The sequence below is a fragment of the Harpia harpyja genome, chromosome 21 (genome assembly GCF_026419915.1).
Source record: "Harpia harpyja isolate bHarHar1 chromosome 21, bHarHar1 primary haplotype, whole genome shotgun sequence".
In the NCBI taxonomy this organism is placed as follows: Eukaryota; Metazoa; Chordata; class Aves; order Accipitriformes; family Accipitridae; genus Harpia; species Harpia harpyja.
Window position 1 is genome coordinate 9,777,192 of NC_068960.1, and position 17,802 is coordinate 9,794,993.

The 17,802-nt window shown below is 40.5% G+C and overlaps 1 protein-coding gene across 2 annotated transcripts in view; it reads right to left on the bottom strand.

Moving 5' to 3' along the window:
- Positions 1–17,802, bottom strand: part of TMC5 (transmembrane channel like 5) — a 32,309-nt gene that overhangs the window by 8,406 nt on the left and 6,101 nt on the right. For both annotated transcript variants that reach the window (XM_052772404.1, XM_052772403.1), the window contains exons 2-14: positions 10,840–10,985; positions 10,039–10,238; positions 9,530–9,634; positions 7,829–7,921; positions 6,933–7,032; positions 6,250–6,340; positions 5,688–5,936; positions 4,271–4,422; positions 3,568–3,712; positions 2,850–3,005; positions 2,082–2,248; positions 1,343–1,421; positions 881–978 (exon numbers count right to left, since the gene is read on the bottom strand). In XM_052772404.1, coding sequence (XP_052628364.1) covers positions 881–978; positions 1,343–1,421; positions 2,082–2,248; positions 2,850–3,005; positions 3,568–3,712; positions 4,271–4,422; positions 5,688–5,936; positions 6,250–6,340; positions 6,933–7,032; positions 7,829–7,921; positions 9,530–9,634; positions 10,039–10,238; positions 10,840–10,910 — 1,706 coding nt within the window. In that variant the 5' untranslated portion in view covers positions 10,911–10,985. The remainder of the gene's footprint in view (positions 1–880; positions 979–1,342; positions 1,422–2,081; positions 2,249–2,849; positions 3,006–3,567; positions 3,713–4,270; positions 4,423–5,687; positions 5,937–6,249; positions 6,341–6,932; positions 7,033–7,828; positions 7,922–9,529; positions 9,635–10,038; positions 10,239–10,839; positions 10,986–17,802) is intronic.

Below are 17,802 nucleotides of genomic sequence, written 5' to 3' on the forward strand. Positions count from 1 at the left end.
TTTCCTACCTGAACAAAATGAGAACAGAAGGAGGATTAAAGTACACTGGCAAAAGCTGTGGAGAAAACGTCTTCAAGGGCTCCTCAATGTCTTTTTGTGTTGATTTAACATAAAGTTAACAAAGTCCTACCTTGTAAACCAGTCTTGCTCACATCATGTGCAAAGGGCAAACAATGGATCTCCTACACATGTATGGCCAGGAACCCTAAATGTTCTGTAGAGCTGGCAAGCACTTAAATACTCTACTACCTTAAGTCATAAATAGTGTTTGGCAATACGAAGGTACACACAGCAGATGTCAGAAGTAACTGACTTTTTGCTTACACACTTAGCTGTATTCACGTTCAGTTGCAAATACTTTCTCCTTACCATGCTGCAGACCTCTACACTTGAGAATCATATTACGTCCTTAATAAGACTGATTAAAATAAGATTTTAAACTTGTGCGCATTCTGTAAAGTGACGAAACTAAGAGGAAAAAAATTACAGGGGGACATACCAAGGAAAGCCAGCAGTGTTCCTGTGCATATGCAGAAAAGCAAGGTTTTCTGCTTGAGACACCTGGTCCTTTGCCATCCCATTCAGGAGATCCATGGGAGTACAATGTGGCTTCCTCCCTGCCTGTATTTCCATCTCCAAAGGAAAAAAGGACACATTGGGAGAGTAGAACGGTACACCCTCTGACCTCCTCCTAAGAAGGAGCTGCAATATACACGAGGCATGTACCCAGAACCTATGCCTGGTAGAGACAACCAAGGAAGCTTCAGTGGTGCCACAGCCATGCTTCTGTTGGACTTCTTTTCTCACATTGGAATAAAGGACTATGTCTTTGGTGTCTTTGGTTAATTAATAAAAACAGAATTAGAAAAGCAGTACTCACCTTCGTAAAAACTCTCCAAAGAAAGAGCCAAGCAAACAAAACATGAAGTCAACTACAACAAGGCGATAGATATCTTGGCCAACCAGAGTTTCCCAGCACTTTAAGGAAAAAAAAAAAAAAGCATATCTAAAAGTCAAAAATCATGCGATTTTTCTAACATTGTTCCTAAATGCCTGGGCATCTGAAACTTGGGCTACGGATGAAAGATTTGCTAACAGCCTGACTAATCATAGTTGACCTCTCATTGAGCAATGCTGCAAACCAGCTGAGACCTGAGTTGGGTGATTCATTTTTTCCTACAGTTCATTTCTCTAGAGATGCTAATAAAAAAATGTTAGGGTTGCAAATTCAGCTTTCCAAGACACTTCATGTACTTCTCTTTGCTGGAGCAAGCCTCTTATCAAAGTGGTTCCTAAGCTGGCATTGTAAGTCAGTCAAAGATTTGTATTTTTGAAACTTTACCTGTGACTCTGATGCAGCCACAATGTTAAGCCAGTAGTAGCACAGTATTCCAACAATTGATATTTTCAGGATGATATTTCTAAAAAAAAAAATTTAACAGTAACTGCATTGACAGCTGGTCCATAAGCTTACTGGAGGGAATGACAGCGGGATGACCGTTGGTTACACTTTATTACCTCCTCTTACAACAATAGCATTGCAGAGTGCCAGGACTAACAGGAGCTCTCCCTGGAGCTTAGGTGCAGCATTATTCTATTGTCCTGGCAGAAGGGGCATGACAACCTTGGCACAAGCCTCTGCTCAACAAGCTGATGGTTGGATGTGTGGGCACCACAGGGGAGGAAGGTCTGAGGGGCACCAGGGGTTACATGGTGTTAATTCCAGGCATCTGTATTTAAGTAAGACCTCCTCACTCCTCTCTCAACTTCCCTTCCTTTCCCTGGGGGGCCAACAGCCCAGGGGCTATCTAGTGAAGCTACTAACAAAACCAAGCCCAGTGTTACAGTCTGCCTAATTGAGAGGGAAACCATATGCTGTCTTCAGGCACAAATGTAACACTCCAGAGGGCTCACAGAAGACGAACAAAACATGGAGGGAAGAGTGTACAGAAGCCTTTGGAGCAGATGAACTCTCCTCCACAGCTCCCTACTGCCCACCACACCACCTAGACACAGCTTGCTGTCAAAAAGAGTCAGACAACTTCAGGCAAAAAGCGCTGAGAGGTGATAGCAACAAATACCTGGTAATAGTGACATAGATCTGGTGCCTGGGAGTCTGAAATCTCTCCAGGTGTCCAAGCCACGAGTAGAAGAACGGGATGAATGCATTGAGGAGAGATGTGGCAACAGGTAGCACCAACATGGCAGCTTGGCTCTCTAGGTCATTTTTATGCTCTTTCACAAACAGCTTAGAGAGAAAAAATAAACAAAAACCAAACCAAAACCAAACCCCAACGAAACCACCCCAACTTAGAGCCTTAACCAAAATGCTGCCTCAAGTTGTGTCAACAGGGAAGACACCTGGCACACCTCCCCGTATGTTCTCAGGTTAGAGACTATCATGTTTTATAGGCCCATGCCCTGCAGCACAGCAACCCTCTCCCCTTCCCCCACATTACATGGGACAAGGGTGGGAGCCCCAGCTTAAATTTAGCAGCTCCTAGGCAAAGGAGAGGCAGGCCTTGCTGAGGCTTCTTCTTGTTGTTTCTTTCAAGGTCACCAGCTGCACTACACCTAAGCTAGCCATAAGTCCAGGCAAGCAGCTGCTGGGGTGAGGGTGGAGAATTGCTCAGACGCCTCAGGTCCTATGCTCTTGCCATAGTCCCCAGTGGTGCAAACCTTTGCAAATCAGCTTTTTAGGTACAGCAGAATTTGTGTTTGCATTGGCAGAAACAACAGCTGTGCTTCCCTACAGTTCTAGTAGTGAACAGACCACTGCTTGCACTCAGCGCAAGATATCCATGTGGAAAAACGCATCTCCAAAACCAGACTGCAAAATCTGTCCTTACCTTGAGGTTACTAATGGAGAGGAAGTAAACACCAGCACAAGCACCTACTGCTGTTCCCAGGGAAGCGACCCAAGAAACAAGATGAATAACAATACGAACAACTCTCTCTGTTAGAGAAAAATTTAGAACTTCTCCGTTTACATCAGCGAAGTCCTCCTGCAAGGAAACAATTCCTAATGAAGAATTCCTTAGTGAACAGCATAAAGCAACACTTGTTTCAAGTAACTAGTTGAGAGACTGAATGAAAGATTATTTCTCTAGAAGATGGGCAGAGTAATATCCTGGGAACATTTACTGGACAACTTTGTGTTCCTATCCTAAAAGTCTTTTCTCTTGACGGTCACACTGTATTTCACAGGTAATATTACAAGCCTGCCTTTTGTTTACAAAATGGTTAAATAGCAGGAAGGAAAAACAGCAGAAATATTCTGTTTGGCAAATATTTAATAGTCACAGAGATTCATTCAGTAGAACAGAAGCATACAAATATTTATATGTAGCTTAAAGAGAAAAGAAAAACAAGTAGCTAAGCCAACTCCAAGAGTTCAAACCAAATGAAACTTAACAGTCCGGAAGACTTAAGTCTATTAGGAACAGGACTAGCATGCTTGATTCACTCTGCCAGAAACTTTGTATGCACAAGTAAGTCTCTGGCAGAGTGACTCATGCAAGCCGGTTTTGTACCTTTCTACCTTTTTGTACCTCTTGTGTTTTGTACCTTTATTTGTGTGCTGAGATTCTTTTGTGTCAGCTTCACAGCTTTTTCATTGGTTATATTGAAGTCCCAAGTGCAGAGAAGTTTACTAGCATTTCCAGAGTGTGTATGAGGGTTAGTGAAGTTCCTGGAGAAGGATTTTGCCATGCTGCAGTGAAAATTAAATTTGTGAGATGTGTAATGGGGAAATACATCAAGTCTGTACAGCAGGGCAAGAAGGGAGTTTTGTCAAGTTTTTCTATCCCAACCCAAGGCTACTGGAGCTATGTCAGAGCATGTCACATAAGACAACATGGAAAATAAACTTTCATGTAGGAAACAACTCTCACATTTCCTTCTCCTAGTTGTCGCTGACAATCTTTACCTCTGGAAGGCCACATCAATACCAGAAGATATTGGGAGCAACAGCTTACAAAAGGCAAATCATGATATTCATTGGTTTGAACTGGGATTCTCTGCATGTCCTTTACTATTTTGCAGTTATTCTTCATTTGTTTAATAAAGGTTTGATTTCTGGAGACTGTCTTTTGAGCAGAAACTTCTACTTAAACTCTAGACCTGGAAATAAGGACTTAAAGAAACATACTTGGGTAATTATTACTGCCAACCATTGACAGGGTGGGGTTTTTTTGTTGTTGTTGTGGTTGTTTGGTTTGGTTTTTTTTTTCCTTAATATAAGTGATATAAGAATATATAGTTAGTTTACCTGAACAACAAGGTGAGAAAACAGATGACAAAATATATTCCAACACTGAAAATATAGGCCAGCTGCATGTTGTAAGATGAACCATTCTCTATTTTACTGATTGTAGCATTGGTGTAAAAGCCATAGTAGAGTACTGTTTGTTGAAAATAACCCTGAAAAGATATGGACATCATTCAGAATGTTTGCTATCACCTGCATATGGTGGGAAGTATCAACATCTGAAACCCAATTAGTGGAAGTGGGAGCTGTTCCATTCCCTACTGTGAAATCACAGGTGTGATTAAATTTCTAAATATCAGGCCTTTTGTTTTCCTTCTATCAGCTAAAATATTCCACAGTTTTGAGAGCTTCTAGAGATATATAAATGACTTGTATCTTTCTTAAGGTTCACGTGGGATGGTCATGAGCGTTCAACACCTTTGCAGGATTTGGTCTTTTCTGAAAATTCCTAAAGAGGGAAAAGCTTAATTGCTTCTTCCTTAGGAGCAAGGTTCTGTACTGACAAATTCTATCAACTACGAAGGAACCAGGAAGGAAGCACATGACATTCAACACTAGAGTTACTACACTATAGCTGAACTCCTGCAATACTGACTGTACTTTGCAAAGTTAAACAGCATTACTACAAAACACAGCACTTTACAAGCAATTTTAGAAGGAAAAGGCTGACACCCTTCCTCTTTAAAAAGATCTCTTCTCAACTAAGCATTAGTAAGAGCAAAGCCTTGTTTATTAACTAGAGAAATCCTTTAACAACAATAAAATTGGCAGATTTTTTACAGCAAAGAAGGAAAAAAAAGAGTAAGTCATCTTCTCAGATCACTTAGTTGATGAATACTAGTAGAGTTAAAGCAGTGCAAAATCTTCCTTTAAAAACAGCCTGGGACTTTATTCTCTGAATGTAAAGATCTCCACACAATGAAAAGATCCTCCTGTTTCCAGACCCCACTGAGTTCAGCAGGTTGCCACAAAGGATCTGCATGTTCCTTGGAAGGCTAAAGCTTTGGAAATAAGCAAAATTCACAGGATTACATATGGAAATCTGTACTGTATTTTCAGAGGAAAATTAGCATGGGAAAAATGTTCTGCTGAAGACTATTGTAGCTATCTCTGGAAGGCCTGGCTTCCTTTATGTCTCTTCCATTGCTTTCTGAAACAGTGATGAAAGTCTTGAAATAGTGCCAAACACAGCAATCATTTGCAGTGAGACAAATGCATCAGAATGAGTTCCATTCATCTCACCCTGAGTCAATGTTTGTTGTAGCTTCTTTTTCAAATATGTACTAAATATTGTTTCTAGTCACGTAAAATTCTAACTCCACCTCTTAATAAGTAATACTAACTTTTTCACATCATGAGTTTTTAAAGTAGATCTGTTGCACACAGCACTAATACAAATCTGTTGTTACATACTTACAGCTCCAGTCAACAGCTCCAGACCCATGAATGAAAGGTTATTTGGTTCTGCAGCAACAAACTGAGGGATTGTGATGAAACTGAAGTTTATGAGGAATGAGAAGATGTTGAAAATTAGCAGCCACTTCAAGAAAAGAAAATAAGAAAGAACACTTGTTCCAAACTTGGCACCAATGATCTTCAGAGTCTTGTGCCATAACTGCAGTAGGTGAAAATATTCTGACAAGCTATTTCCAAATCGCCGAAATGACTGAAGTGCAAAAGAGGAGAGATGAATCTCAGCAAGCAGTCTTAAACAGGACTCAAATTCACATAATAAAGCCTCACATTTTCTACAGTTCCATTTTGATGATAAGAACAGATTTCCCACACTACATGCACCAGAAGATGCTTAACTGGTGTTCCTAAGTGCTACCATAATGCATTATTAATGAACACTGCAGCAATTAATTGGCTCTTTGGTAAGTAACAAAGCAAGATAACAGATACCTCTGGAGACAGTGATAACATTGCAGTTAAAGTGCTTTACTGTATTGTGACTGATAGAAGTTTCTGACACTTACCACTACTGTTCCCTGCAGACACTCTGCACAGCAGGGAAGTTGAGTACTGCGGTGCTTTGATTTTTTTGTTATTCGGTTAAGAACTTTATTCCTGTGGAAGAACAGGGCAGGGGGTGATAAGCATTATAGTATGGGTTGTAACTAAAACATGAAGCTGAAGAAGCTGCTACAAACAGAGTTTCACACATGTGCACATGAACAGAGTTAATAAAACATGGAGATGTTCTGCTGGGTTTTTTTCTATTAGCTGATACCATGGCTCCTGTCCATGCTATGACAGCATGTTCTAACCCCTCCACTAACTCACTCTGGAAACAAAATTTAAATATATTCTGTGAGGAGACAAAAGGATGGTTGAGACCATGTGGTCTCTTCTCCATTTTCAATGGCCAACATCCAAGTTTCCTTTGAAAAGAAATCACAAGTCATCATTCATAATCAAATCTCAAGGCCTTGATAATCTGTTTTATATTACCATGAGAGATTCTTCTCACCCAGAGAAAGGACAATGAACCATCTTTAAATTATTTTCCCTTGCAAGACGTTAACTTTTTAAAAGTGCACTAAAAAGTACTTTCAAAGTGACAAACCAAAGCTGAGCAGATGGCAAACACCCATATTTGATAGCTAGATGTTGAAAGTATAGTGTTTGTAAGACTGAACAGATAAACTTTTATTTTTACCTGATCTCTCTCTTTTTTTTCATGGTCTCTGGCATCTTCTGGATTGCTTTAATCCTTTCACTGGCAGACATACTTGCAAGATTTCCAACTAACTCTTCCTCTGCATAAAACCCATGAAAAATCCAAATTTGGGGATAATAATACAGTAATTCTTACACAAAATCTAAAATGGGTATAACAACATTCCCCATTTTCACTGCTACCAAGGTGTGGCAAGTTCTGAGACTTAATAATACTCCTCAGAATATCATCAGCTCCATCGGTACTCTAATACAGACATAAGTAAGTAGCACAACGCTGAATGTTAAAAATTAAATATCACTTGTCTGATGCTTGTTTAATGTTAATACAAAGAGCTGCAATATAAAGGAAAACAAAATACTGACAAACTCCAAGATTCTGGTCTATTGCTTGATCACTGTTTGATAGTTACATTTCTATGATGCTACATATTGACTTGAAAGCTAAACTTTTGTTTTATTTATTCTATAATTTTAGTTGATGCTAATGCCCAAACTTAGCACTATCTATGAAATACACAGAACAGTATTACTTGACAATCAGGCTGTTTTCGCGTGGTTAGAATTTGATGCTAATTCCAGACAGAGTGGCTGAAAACAATCCATTAGCTGGTCAAACAAATTCTAATAGAGTTTAGCTTTTCTTTCTACAATTTAACACATATTCACACTCCACTGTGCTTCATTTATCATGGGATTTTAGTGTGCTAGTAGAGTATAAAAGATTAATCACTAGTGTTAACATAAAACGAAGCTGTTGCCATAACCACAGAAAGACTGTACATGCAATTCTGGTGATAAACCAAGAACTGTATCAACCACACCAACTTTGTGCAGGATGCTATTTAATATTGAACCACTTATCTAAACTCCTACCTTCTTTGCACACTGGATCTGTTTCAAACAGGCTGGAAGAAGTCATGAAGATCTCATCAGGTGGTCTTCTGTTGCGTCTCTGAATAAAGCTATCTAAATAACATGCACTGTTTAGTAAGTACCTACATGCAAACATATACTCCCCCACTCACTTTGTTCCTGGTCATGCTTGACGACCGTATACGCTTTTTCAGATACATGCTGGAAAAGAGGTACTGCACCCAGCCTTCAGCCATCATGGAAAATCGTGTCATGTAACCCACTCATAAATGCGCGCATCGATTATTCAAGACCTTCTTCCTAGAAGACAGGTCCTTTGTTTAAAAATCCTTCCACTGACTTCAGAGGGATTGTTTTAGAATCACACTCAATCACGCTGAACAACTTATATGTACCAGATTCCCATTTCCCTGGGGCCAAAATGCAACTGTTCTCTCAACCTTCTTTCATCCAATTATTCAAACACCAGTGACTATATTCCTTAAATGCACCCACCTTCCAGCTATGAAGCAGATGAGTTTAGCCACAGCTTTCCTTGCCCCACCTTCCCAGTAAGCTAATGGCCAGTCTGTGCAATGTTACATCCCCCTTTTGAGCTTGACCCTCTGGTGTGGAAGGCCCCCACTGACTGATGTGCCTGTTAGTTAATGCACATGGCGCAGGCTCCTTCACCATATTTACTATTTAGATCTAACGATTCCCTGATGTTAATGTCATTTCTACTTTGAGCCAACTTCCTTTGTAGCAATTAAAAAGAATCAGAAAAAGAAAAACGTCTTGTGGAGGTACTTCCTGAACTTTCAGCACCCAGACATTTATCCTGTAGTTGATTGTGTTGGAAACTTTAATAACTTCCCATCAGGTATTAAAAGCCATGCATGACAGTTAATGTTTGGAAATGTCCTATTTCTATGGTCACTCATAGAGTGAGGCATTTCCAGGTACCAATAAAACCCTTGCTTTTTAATATGAATACAGGATTTTGCCAAATCAGATCTTAACACAAAGACCATGTTCTTAAAGATGAAAAAGAGAAAAAAAACAAGAATCGCTCACTTTGGGGGCACAGAGAGATGGTTCTTTCAATGCATCTAGGTAACAATTCCAGAAAAGAACTCTTAATTACATTCCAGAAGCAGCAGAGAAGAACTGAACTGATTGTAACAGAAAAATTACATGATATGGGAAGAACAGTTCCGACCCAGAACATGAACAATAAACTACTATCCTAGCCTAAACCAGAATCCAGATTATACTATTCCAGACCCCCTGTACTTTAATGAATATAAATCTCTAATTTCTATTATAGTCTAGAATTTACATGGAGCCAACGTAGTGAAAAATTCAATAAAGGCAGTCTCAAAAATGCATCCTATCCTCCCCCTATTTCCTCCTACAATGAGCCTCTTCAGACAACTGTATAAGTTTGTTTTATATTGACCCACTTATAGGGAGTTTGGGTTAAAATGGGTAGGCATTGTATCTTTCATTGCTCAAGAAACAAAGATCGTCACCTTCAGAAAGATATTGAAAAATTCAGCTACAACAATGTAGGATAGTAAAAGAGAGTTTATGCTTTATGATTCTTTTATTATGGTAAGATCTTCATACCTGAACCAGAAGGCTTTTAAATATTTATTATTTTATGGGGGCCAAGACTGACATGCAATATTCTGATGTACCACAATCCTTACGTCTTACCTTCTGATACATTGGAAATTCTGCGGGTATAGGGGTGATCCAGCAGATGGAAGGTGGAAGGTGGGCTATATGCCAGTTCTGGCTCAGGCTCAAAGAAAAGAGTATCTGTTGAAGGGAATCAGAATTATACAGAAAGTTGTATACTGCTATGGATTATTTACTAACACAGAATATAAGCCCTATTGACCAAATACAGCTCTACTGCAAACACAGCAATACTTCCCATTAACAAAACTCCTATATCTCACTTCAACATACATCCTAGTAATCACCAACTTACGCAGTCCATACAAGTCAGTATTTACTGATCTGTTAATACAACAGACAGTCCATGGATCTGTTAATGTAACATCTGAACTACTAGGAAAAAAAGCAAAAAAACCCCACTGCCACCACATACAAATATATACAGAGTTGAGCCTTCCAGAGCTGCAGGACTCCCTCAGGACAGAGTAAGCTGTTATTTGTTCCAGTGTTTCTGTAAGCTGTTCATATGAGAAATTACATACCCATGGAATTTCCATACAGACTTCTGCTTAGGTCATTAACTCCCGGTAAACCTTCACTGTATTCAGAGCTATGTCTCATGGAGGCCATTGGTATGGCCAGAGGGTAGTTCTGTCCTCTTCCACCATGTTCTCCACAGAAACCATGCAGTGAAGCATCATCAGGGGTTTGGCGAGAGAACGAATTCTTTTGAGGACTCCTCCTGTGTGAGCAACAAAAAGGAAAACCCTGAGTGCCACAAAAACTCTCCATAGATATCCTTAATAAATGGCTACCTATTATCATCAAATTTGAGTACATTATAAAACAAACGCTGATACTGCGAGGTATTTTGTATTTAGAACTCCAACATCATAATTCTGATTTGATTGTCAACTGAATTAGAAAGACTAAAACTTTTCTCTCACCTGAAGTTAGGTTGGACTCTACCCAAACAGGAATAACTGCTTGGAAAACGAGGATATCCATGGTTATAGCACATTGTGAAAATTACTGGAACTAAAAAACTATCTATGACATTATGCCATAAATCCTAAAATACATTTAACTGATAAATGCCATAAATCCTAAAATACATTTAACTGATAAATTCATCTAACATGTAAAAAGTAAACATGCCATTTCTCTTGAATGCCACCTTCCTGTTAACAGCTTTCAAAAATTGTGTCTGAGAATGCAAGCATAAAGGAGGGATTAAAATAATTCCACAAATCAAAACTCTGGAGAAAAACCTTCTCCTGCATATAATTAGAGAATTTAATTTCTTATGGCACAGTCACAACAGCAAAATTAAATAAACTCACCTTCTATCAATTTCCAGTGTCTCTGAGAAGTGGTAGTCTGGATTTTCAAAGGCTTCATTGTAATAAGACATGACAAGTCCTTGGTTTGAGGAATGAAATTGTCCTTATTTTCGTCTCTACTGCTTCATTAATATGTTCATGGAAGGCTGATTACAGACGTAATTACAAAACAGATGCAGGTACATACAAAAAGAAAAGAATGGAACTTCATTTTAACATCTTAGTTACAAGATTTTTGCCACCCTGCTAACAAATTACATGAAACTATATAAATCGGAAATGGTTCTAACTTTGTGCTATTTACCACCGGGAAATCAGGGTCCACCAGAAGTCACAGGTAAAACAGGAACTAATATTTCTGTATAGTAAGTTCTCTACAAAACTAAGGAACTGGAGTGCCACATGAAGTCTTCCCCAACACTGACAATGAAGCCAGGTTTTAGAAGCATGTCAAAACATTAAGAAGAAGAAAATAAGTTCTGTCTTTCCTCCTCATACAGGAAAAACCAAATACACAAATTTTCTCCAAGTACTACGTTTCCAAAAACAAAGAGGAGGTGAGGTCTGCCTACTTCCTTACTAGCTGTGGCATCTCTAAGCCTTAGTTCTGAACAAGGGAACCACTGGACCACTGCTATGTACAGAGCTGACATTATTTAGAGACCCCCTCTTAATGAGGGCTCTTCTAATGATATGTCTCTATCCTGTAAATAGGTTTGGGTTTAGCTTTATTTCTCAGAGAGTGCTCCATTTTAGTCTTAAGCAAACCAAACATGGTCAGAGTTTAATGAACTGAAGTCCAGGTAAGTCAGTGAAAAGAGAACCTTATATTAGAAAAACAGAATCAAAATTAAACGGGTAGTTCTTGCAATTAATCAAAAGTCAAACTCAAAATTAAAAAAGGAAGCAATTTTTAGCATTTGTTCTTAAAGGCACCATGCCAAGTTTGATCTGCCGGCAAGCTATTCAACAACAGGGAAGGAAAAAAATAAACAATAAAGGACACATCTGGCAAAAGCCATCAGACCCTGCTTTCAACTCAGCTCCACTCCCAGAAAAGCAGAGCTGAATCTCATTTAACGGTACAGTCTCAACCAACTTTTCTGTCTGCAGTGGTTTTTCTTTGCAATTTCTACTGCAGTAAAGGTAGTATCACATGAAGAAAAGCATCTTCAAAATGGGTAATTGTACAGCGTCTAGTTTCTGAAGGCTTGTCAAAATCTTCTTGTTTTGCCAACAGAAGGTCTTAAATTACTATTGTGTCATTTACACACCTAAAGATCTTGGAAGACAGTCTAAAATCTTGCAGTATGACATACAGTTGTAAAACACTGCCCAGGTTTTGCACATTGGCCTGCAAAGAGATTTGCATATAAACACAGGTGGTTGATTGAATTCGAAGTCCTACATTTTAATCAGAACATTGCCTACGCTTTCATTATAGCATGATGAAGCATGTTATAGAATCATAGAATCACAGAATCATTTAGGTTGGAAAAGACCTTCAAGATCATCGAGTCCAACCATCAACTATGCCCGCTAAACCATGTTCTGAAGTGCCTTGTCTACGCGCTTTTTGAATACCTCCAGGGATGGTGACTCAACAACTTCCCTGGGCAGCCTGTTCCAATGTCTGACAACCCTCTCGGTAAAGAAATTTTTCCTAATATCTAACCCAAATCTCCCTTGCCGCAACTTGAGGCCATTTCCTCTCGTCCTATCTCCAGCCACCAGACAGAAGAGACCAACACCCACCTCACTACACCCTCCTTTCAGGCAGTTGTAGAGAGTGATAAGGTCTCCCCTCAGCCTCCTCTTCTCCAGACTGAACAGCCCCAGCTCCCTCAGCCGCTCCTCATAAGACTTGTGCTCCAGGCCCCTCACCACCTTGGTTGCCCTTCTCTGGACACGCTCCAGCCCCTCAATGTCTTTCCTGCAGTGAGGGGCCCAAAACTGAACACAGGACTCGAGGTGCGGCCTCACCAGTGCCCAGTACAGGGGAACAACCACCTCCCTGCTCCTGCCGGCCACGCTGTTCCTGATACAGGCCAGGATGCCGTTGGCCTTCTTGGCCACCTGGGCACACTGCTGGCTCATATTCAGCCGGCTGTCAACCAGCACGCCCAGGTCTTTCTCTGCCGGGCAGCTTTCCAGCCACTCTTCCCCAAGCCTGTAGCGCTGCATGGGGTTGTTGTGACCGAAGTGCAGGACCCGGCACTTGGCCTTGTTAAACTTCGTACGATTGGCCTCAGCCCATCGATCCAGCCTGTCCAGATCTCTCTGTAGAGCCTCCCTACCCTCAAGCAGATCGACCCTGCCTCCCAACTTGGTGTCGTCTGCAAACTTGCTGAGGGTGCACTCGATCCCCTCGTCCAAATCATTGATAAAGATATTAAAGAGAACTGGCCCCAATACTGAACGCTGGGGAACACCACTTGTGACCCGCCGCCAACTGGATTTCACCCCATTCACCACGACCCTCTGGTCTCGGCCATCCAGCCAGTTTTTCACCCAGTGAATAGTGCACTTGTCCAGGCCATGAGACGCCAGCTTCTCAAGGAGTATACCGTGAGAGACAGTGTCAAAGGCCTTGCTGAAGTCTAGGAAAATAACATCGACAGCCTTTCCCTCATCCACTAGGCGGGTCACCTGGTCATAGAAGGAGATCAGGTTGGTCAAGCAGGACCTGCCTTTCATGAACCCATGCTGGCTGGGCCTGATCCCCTGTTTGTCCTGCACATGCCATGTGAGCGCAATCAGGAGGAACCGTTCCATAATCTTCCCCGGTACCGAGGTTAAGCTTATGAGGTCCACATCTTCAGCAACCATACCATAAAAAAGCATACCAGGCAATTTGAATATACGGTGCATCACCCATCCCTTCTGTAAATAGTGGAATGTGATTATTGCCACAAGAAACTCTAAACATAGTCTCCCCTAGGTGAAACTTGTGGTTTTTTCAGGCAACAATTTCACACCTACAGAGACAAAGTGAGATTCTCATGTATTCAGAAAAGTAATTAGCAGAGCCTCCTCTCCTTACCTCCAAAGAAAACCAATAAACACCCCAGGAATCGAAGGCTCTTACATAAAAGTCATGGGAAGTTTAAACCTCCTGAGAGGTATGTTTTCTTTGACAGGATCCACTTAGCTCTTGATGATCTTTTGAGAACTAGCTTAGAATATATCTGAAGTTTTATACAAACTCTTCAGGAATAAGTACATTCTGTCCTTATACTCCATTAAAAAGCATGGAAACAATTCTTGAAAAAGATAATCATGGTCTTCTGCAGAGTTGTTTGGAAAACTAAATTTCCCCCTATAAAAGTGTTTTACATTTCAAACTGTAATGAAAAGCTAAAAAGGAAAAGATTACTTTCTCAGGGGAAGAAAATTCTTAGACAATTCCCTTTGAAGAGTGTGCAAAATTACATTTTTCTATTTTTTAACTGGTTTCCCAGGAACCCATCTCACTTGGACTCAGCCAACCAGAAAGCTGGGAAGCCTGCCACCAAGGCAGCTGGAAAGCTGAGCACTGATCTAAAGAGCTCGTCAACTTGCCTGGTCTTCATTCAAACTGTAGAGAGAATGGCTATTTTGACGGCAATGTATGGGTTGTGTAGAACCAGCATTACCCAGAAAAGGAAGCATCAACCAGCTCTATCAACCAACTTGCTAAAGTACAACCAAGCCAAAAGAAACTGATCAGCCTGGCTAAAAAATACGTCCATCACTTCTTTCTCTTAATCATTTTAAAGACCTCTAGGCATATCCATAAAGGCTGGCTAAGACACTCAAATATGCCCAGGACAGACTGTCTACTGGTTGCATCATTATCCACTTTATTTCCTTTGAGTCTTAAGATGTGCTTTATGCCAGGATTTCCATGAAAATCCACAGGGACATTTACAGCCTAACACTGAACCCAGGATCTGAAGCCACTGTTTTTTCTCCACTCCCAAAGTTTTAACGATTTTAAGTAAATTCCCCATGTACACTGAGGCAAATTCAAATCTTTGCATTTCATTCCTGAAAAAACTAGAGATTTTCCTCTGTGGCCTGAAAGCATTAGATCCCAAACCTTGAGGCATTTGGAGTGAGCAAGAACATTAACATGGATAACCCATATGTTTCTTGACTGAGGCTGTAGTCACTCAAAGATTACTATGCTACCTGGTACCTAAATGCTGCAGGGTGGGATGGAGGTGTCTATGACCATACATGCTCAGGGTGTACTGGTGGCACGCCAATCCATCCACTTGCTCCATCCCACGCCCAAAGATCATGAGAAACTCTTCTTATCAAATCAGATGCCTACATTATAGGTTTGGTTTGGGGTTTGATGGACTGGCAGTTTGTAAATTTCTGACCAGTCATAGTTCATTGGAAAGAACCCAAAGCAGGTAATGCTCAAGCTAAACCATCTCTTTCTTCTTTTTGACCTATGATGGGATGCAGTAAACCATAGCTCCAAGAAAAGCTATGACATTCAGACTTAGCTTTCCCTTTAAAAAGTTATTTTCCAGAAGGAAAAAAAAAATAGCTGGACAACAGAGGTCATTTGTGAAAGAAAGATAGAAAGCAGGAGCTTGACAAATCTTCCCTTTGCAGAGTGGTGTCCATTTGTTGGCTGACATTTTGGATTTCGGCAAGCAACTAGACAAATCTTGTGTTCCTCCTCTGGAGGACAGAAGGCCTTAAGATCAGCAGGTTTAAAAATCATCGATATGTAAGTAAGTTACAGGATAGGTGGAGAGTGGGTGCTTTCCGCTTAAATCATTCAACATGCACTGTAGTGATATAGAACAGGAAACTCCAAACAGTGTAGACTCAAGCTTCTGGATCATTTCCCAGAAAAATAACTGCCTTCACGTCACAGACCAACAGCCTTGACAAAATATTCCAGGTTAGTTTCATCCATTCCTGTACAGGTAATTCTCTGCTATAGCCACTAATCCTCATTTAGAATATAAATCAAACAAACATGAATGTCTTGCTAAAACAGCACTTTGTCCTGGTATCAAGTTTCAGGAAAGCCACTGAGACCTTCAAGTCCTTTACCGTAATCCCTCAGTAAAAAGGATTACATAAACTAAATTCTACTTACACAAATCTTGAAGAGCAATGGAAACAGTAAGTTCCATTACATCCTAGTTGACTTATTAGTGTTGAATGAAGGGAACAGAACTCATGGAAGAACTGATTCAGAAGGTTGAATGTGCTCTATTTCCATAAAAATCTTTTAGTTTTGTAGGGTACGACCAGACAGGGCTTCACTGTTACCTAAGTTATTTTTATTCATGAATCCCTGTCCTGTTTAACGTGTTCCACACATCTTGATACTGAAAAAATCAGATTGATTTCTGGAAGCCAAAAATGACTTTGACAGACAGACCAGAGTTAAAACTAGATAACATGCTGCATCAGCAACCAGGTTCCAGTACTGACCGCTACTCTTCCACTGTCTCAATCCCAACAGTTTCAACACTGCTGCAACAAACCAGGAAATCCTCTCAGAAAATCTAAAGAGCCTGTGAACTGATGCTAATCAAACACTACACTCAAGAAAACTTGATCTTTAATTGACATATTAGCAATCAAACAAGCGTGAATCATACACGGAAGTGAAAGTCACTCACCTTTTATGCATATTGCCAAAGTACCCAGTCTGCACTGACAAATGCCACCTCTTACCGGCCTTCCATTGTGTTTTTACTGATGTCAGCAGAGCCAATTACAGGAGCCAACGTCAACTTTGTTATTTTAGACCTTCAATCAATTTCAGCACTGTAAATTGTCCCTCTGCTACAAAAGATCTTCCCAGTGAAAGATGACATGTGCTAGCATTAAAGACTCATCTGCTTACTACTGCATAGGCAAAGGACAGACAACCAAATTGGGAAGGGAAAGGAGAGAGTGACAGCATCCCCATTACGGTCGCAACGCTGCCGTCTCTCCCAATAGCTTCTTGGATCTCGAGCTCACAAAGGAAGGTACTTCCTAGTCCCATAGTGCAATGCTACCTACGAGAATTCAGATCCCATCTTCCCTGTCCCCCCAGCCCTTCTTGGTGAGAGTGGGGTGCAGAGCTGCAGGCAGGCTGGCAGCAGCAGGCAGAATAGTGTCTGTCTGACATGGGGGAACATCCTACTGTCAGACTAGCTCTGCCCTCGGCTGGCTGCTCCCATTGCCTGCAGCTACTGCTTCAGCATCACAAACTCTGCTCCTCACCTGCTCTTTATCCATTTTTTGCACCTACTCGTTTGTTGGCCTTGTCCTTTCCATTTAACATTCCTCTTGTAATACGCCCGCCCCCCATAGTAAGACTACAATATTTTCATCCTGTTCACTTTGTTTGAAAGTTAAATCCCTTCTATCACCTGTGGCTGCTTAAATACAGCTTTTGGAGAAGGACTGCCAACCACTTTGTGTTTGCAGTGTCTCAAGCAGGATTCTACTTCTCCACCTGAGTTTAGACACCTTTATTATAAACACGCTCCTGAAACATTAAAAAAATCGTTACAACATATAGTTAAATTTTAGTGTCCAGTAAAGTGTCATAAAGATGTGGTGTACACTTCAGAGTTTTTGCTTAATGGCAGTGGATGAAAGTTCAGATACTTCATTAATTCTATGAAATTCATAGTATCCTCCCTAATCTACCACAGAAATCCCCGCTTCTCCACCCAAAAGGCTCCAAAGGATCACAATTCTTATGGACTGAAGTACATATCACAGTGATTTTGCATTATCTAATCCTTTCCCCAGAGACCCCTTTGAGAGCAAGTCTTTTTGTTTGCTGCTTTGTTGCTTTTATTTTCTTAACTCTGACCACAAGTTGCAAACTTAATCCACTGGGAAAATTACGAGCACTGGTAAAGAGGAACAATCAGGGGTATATAACTACTAAAATTAAAAATAGGGAACTTGCAAACTTAATCCACTGGGAAAATTACGAGCACT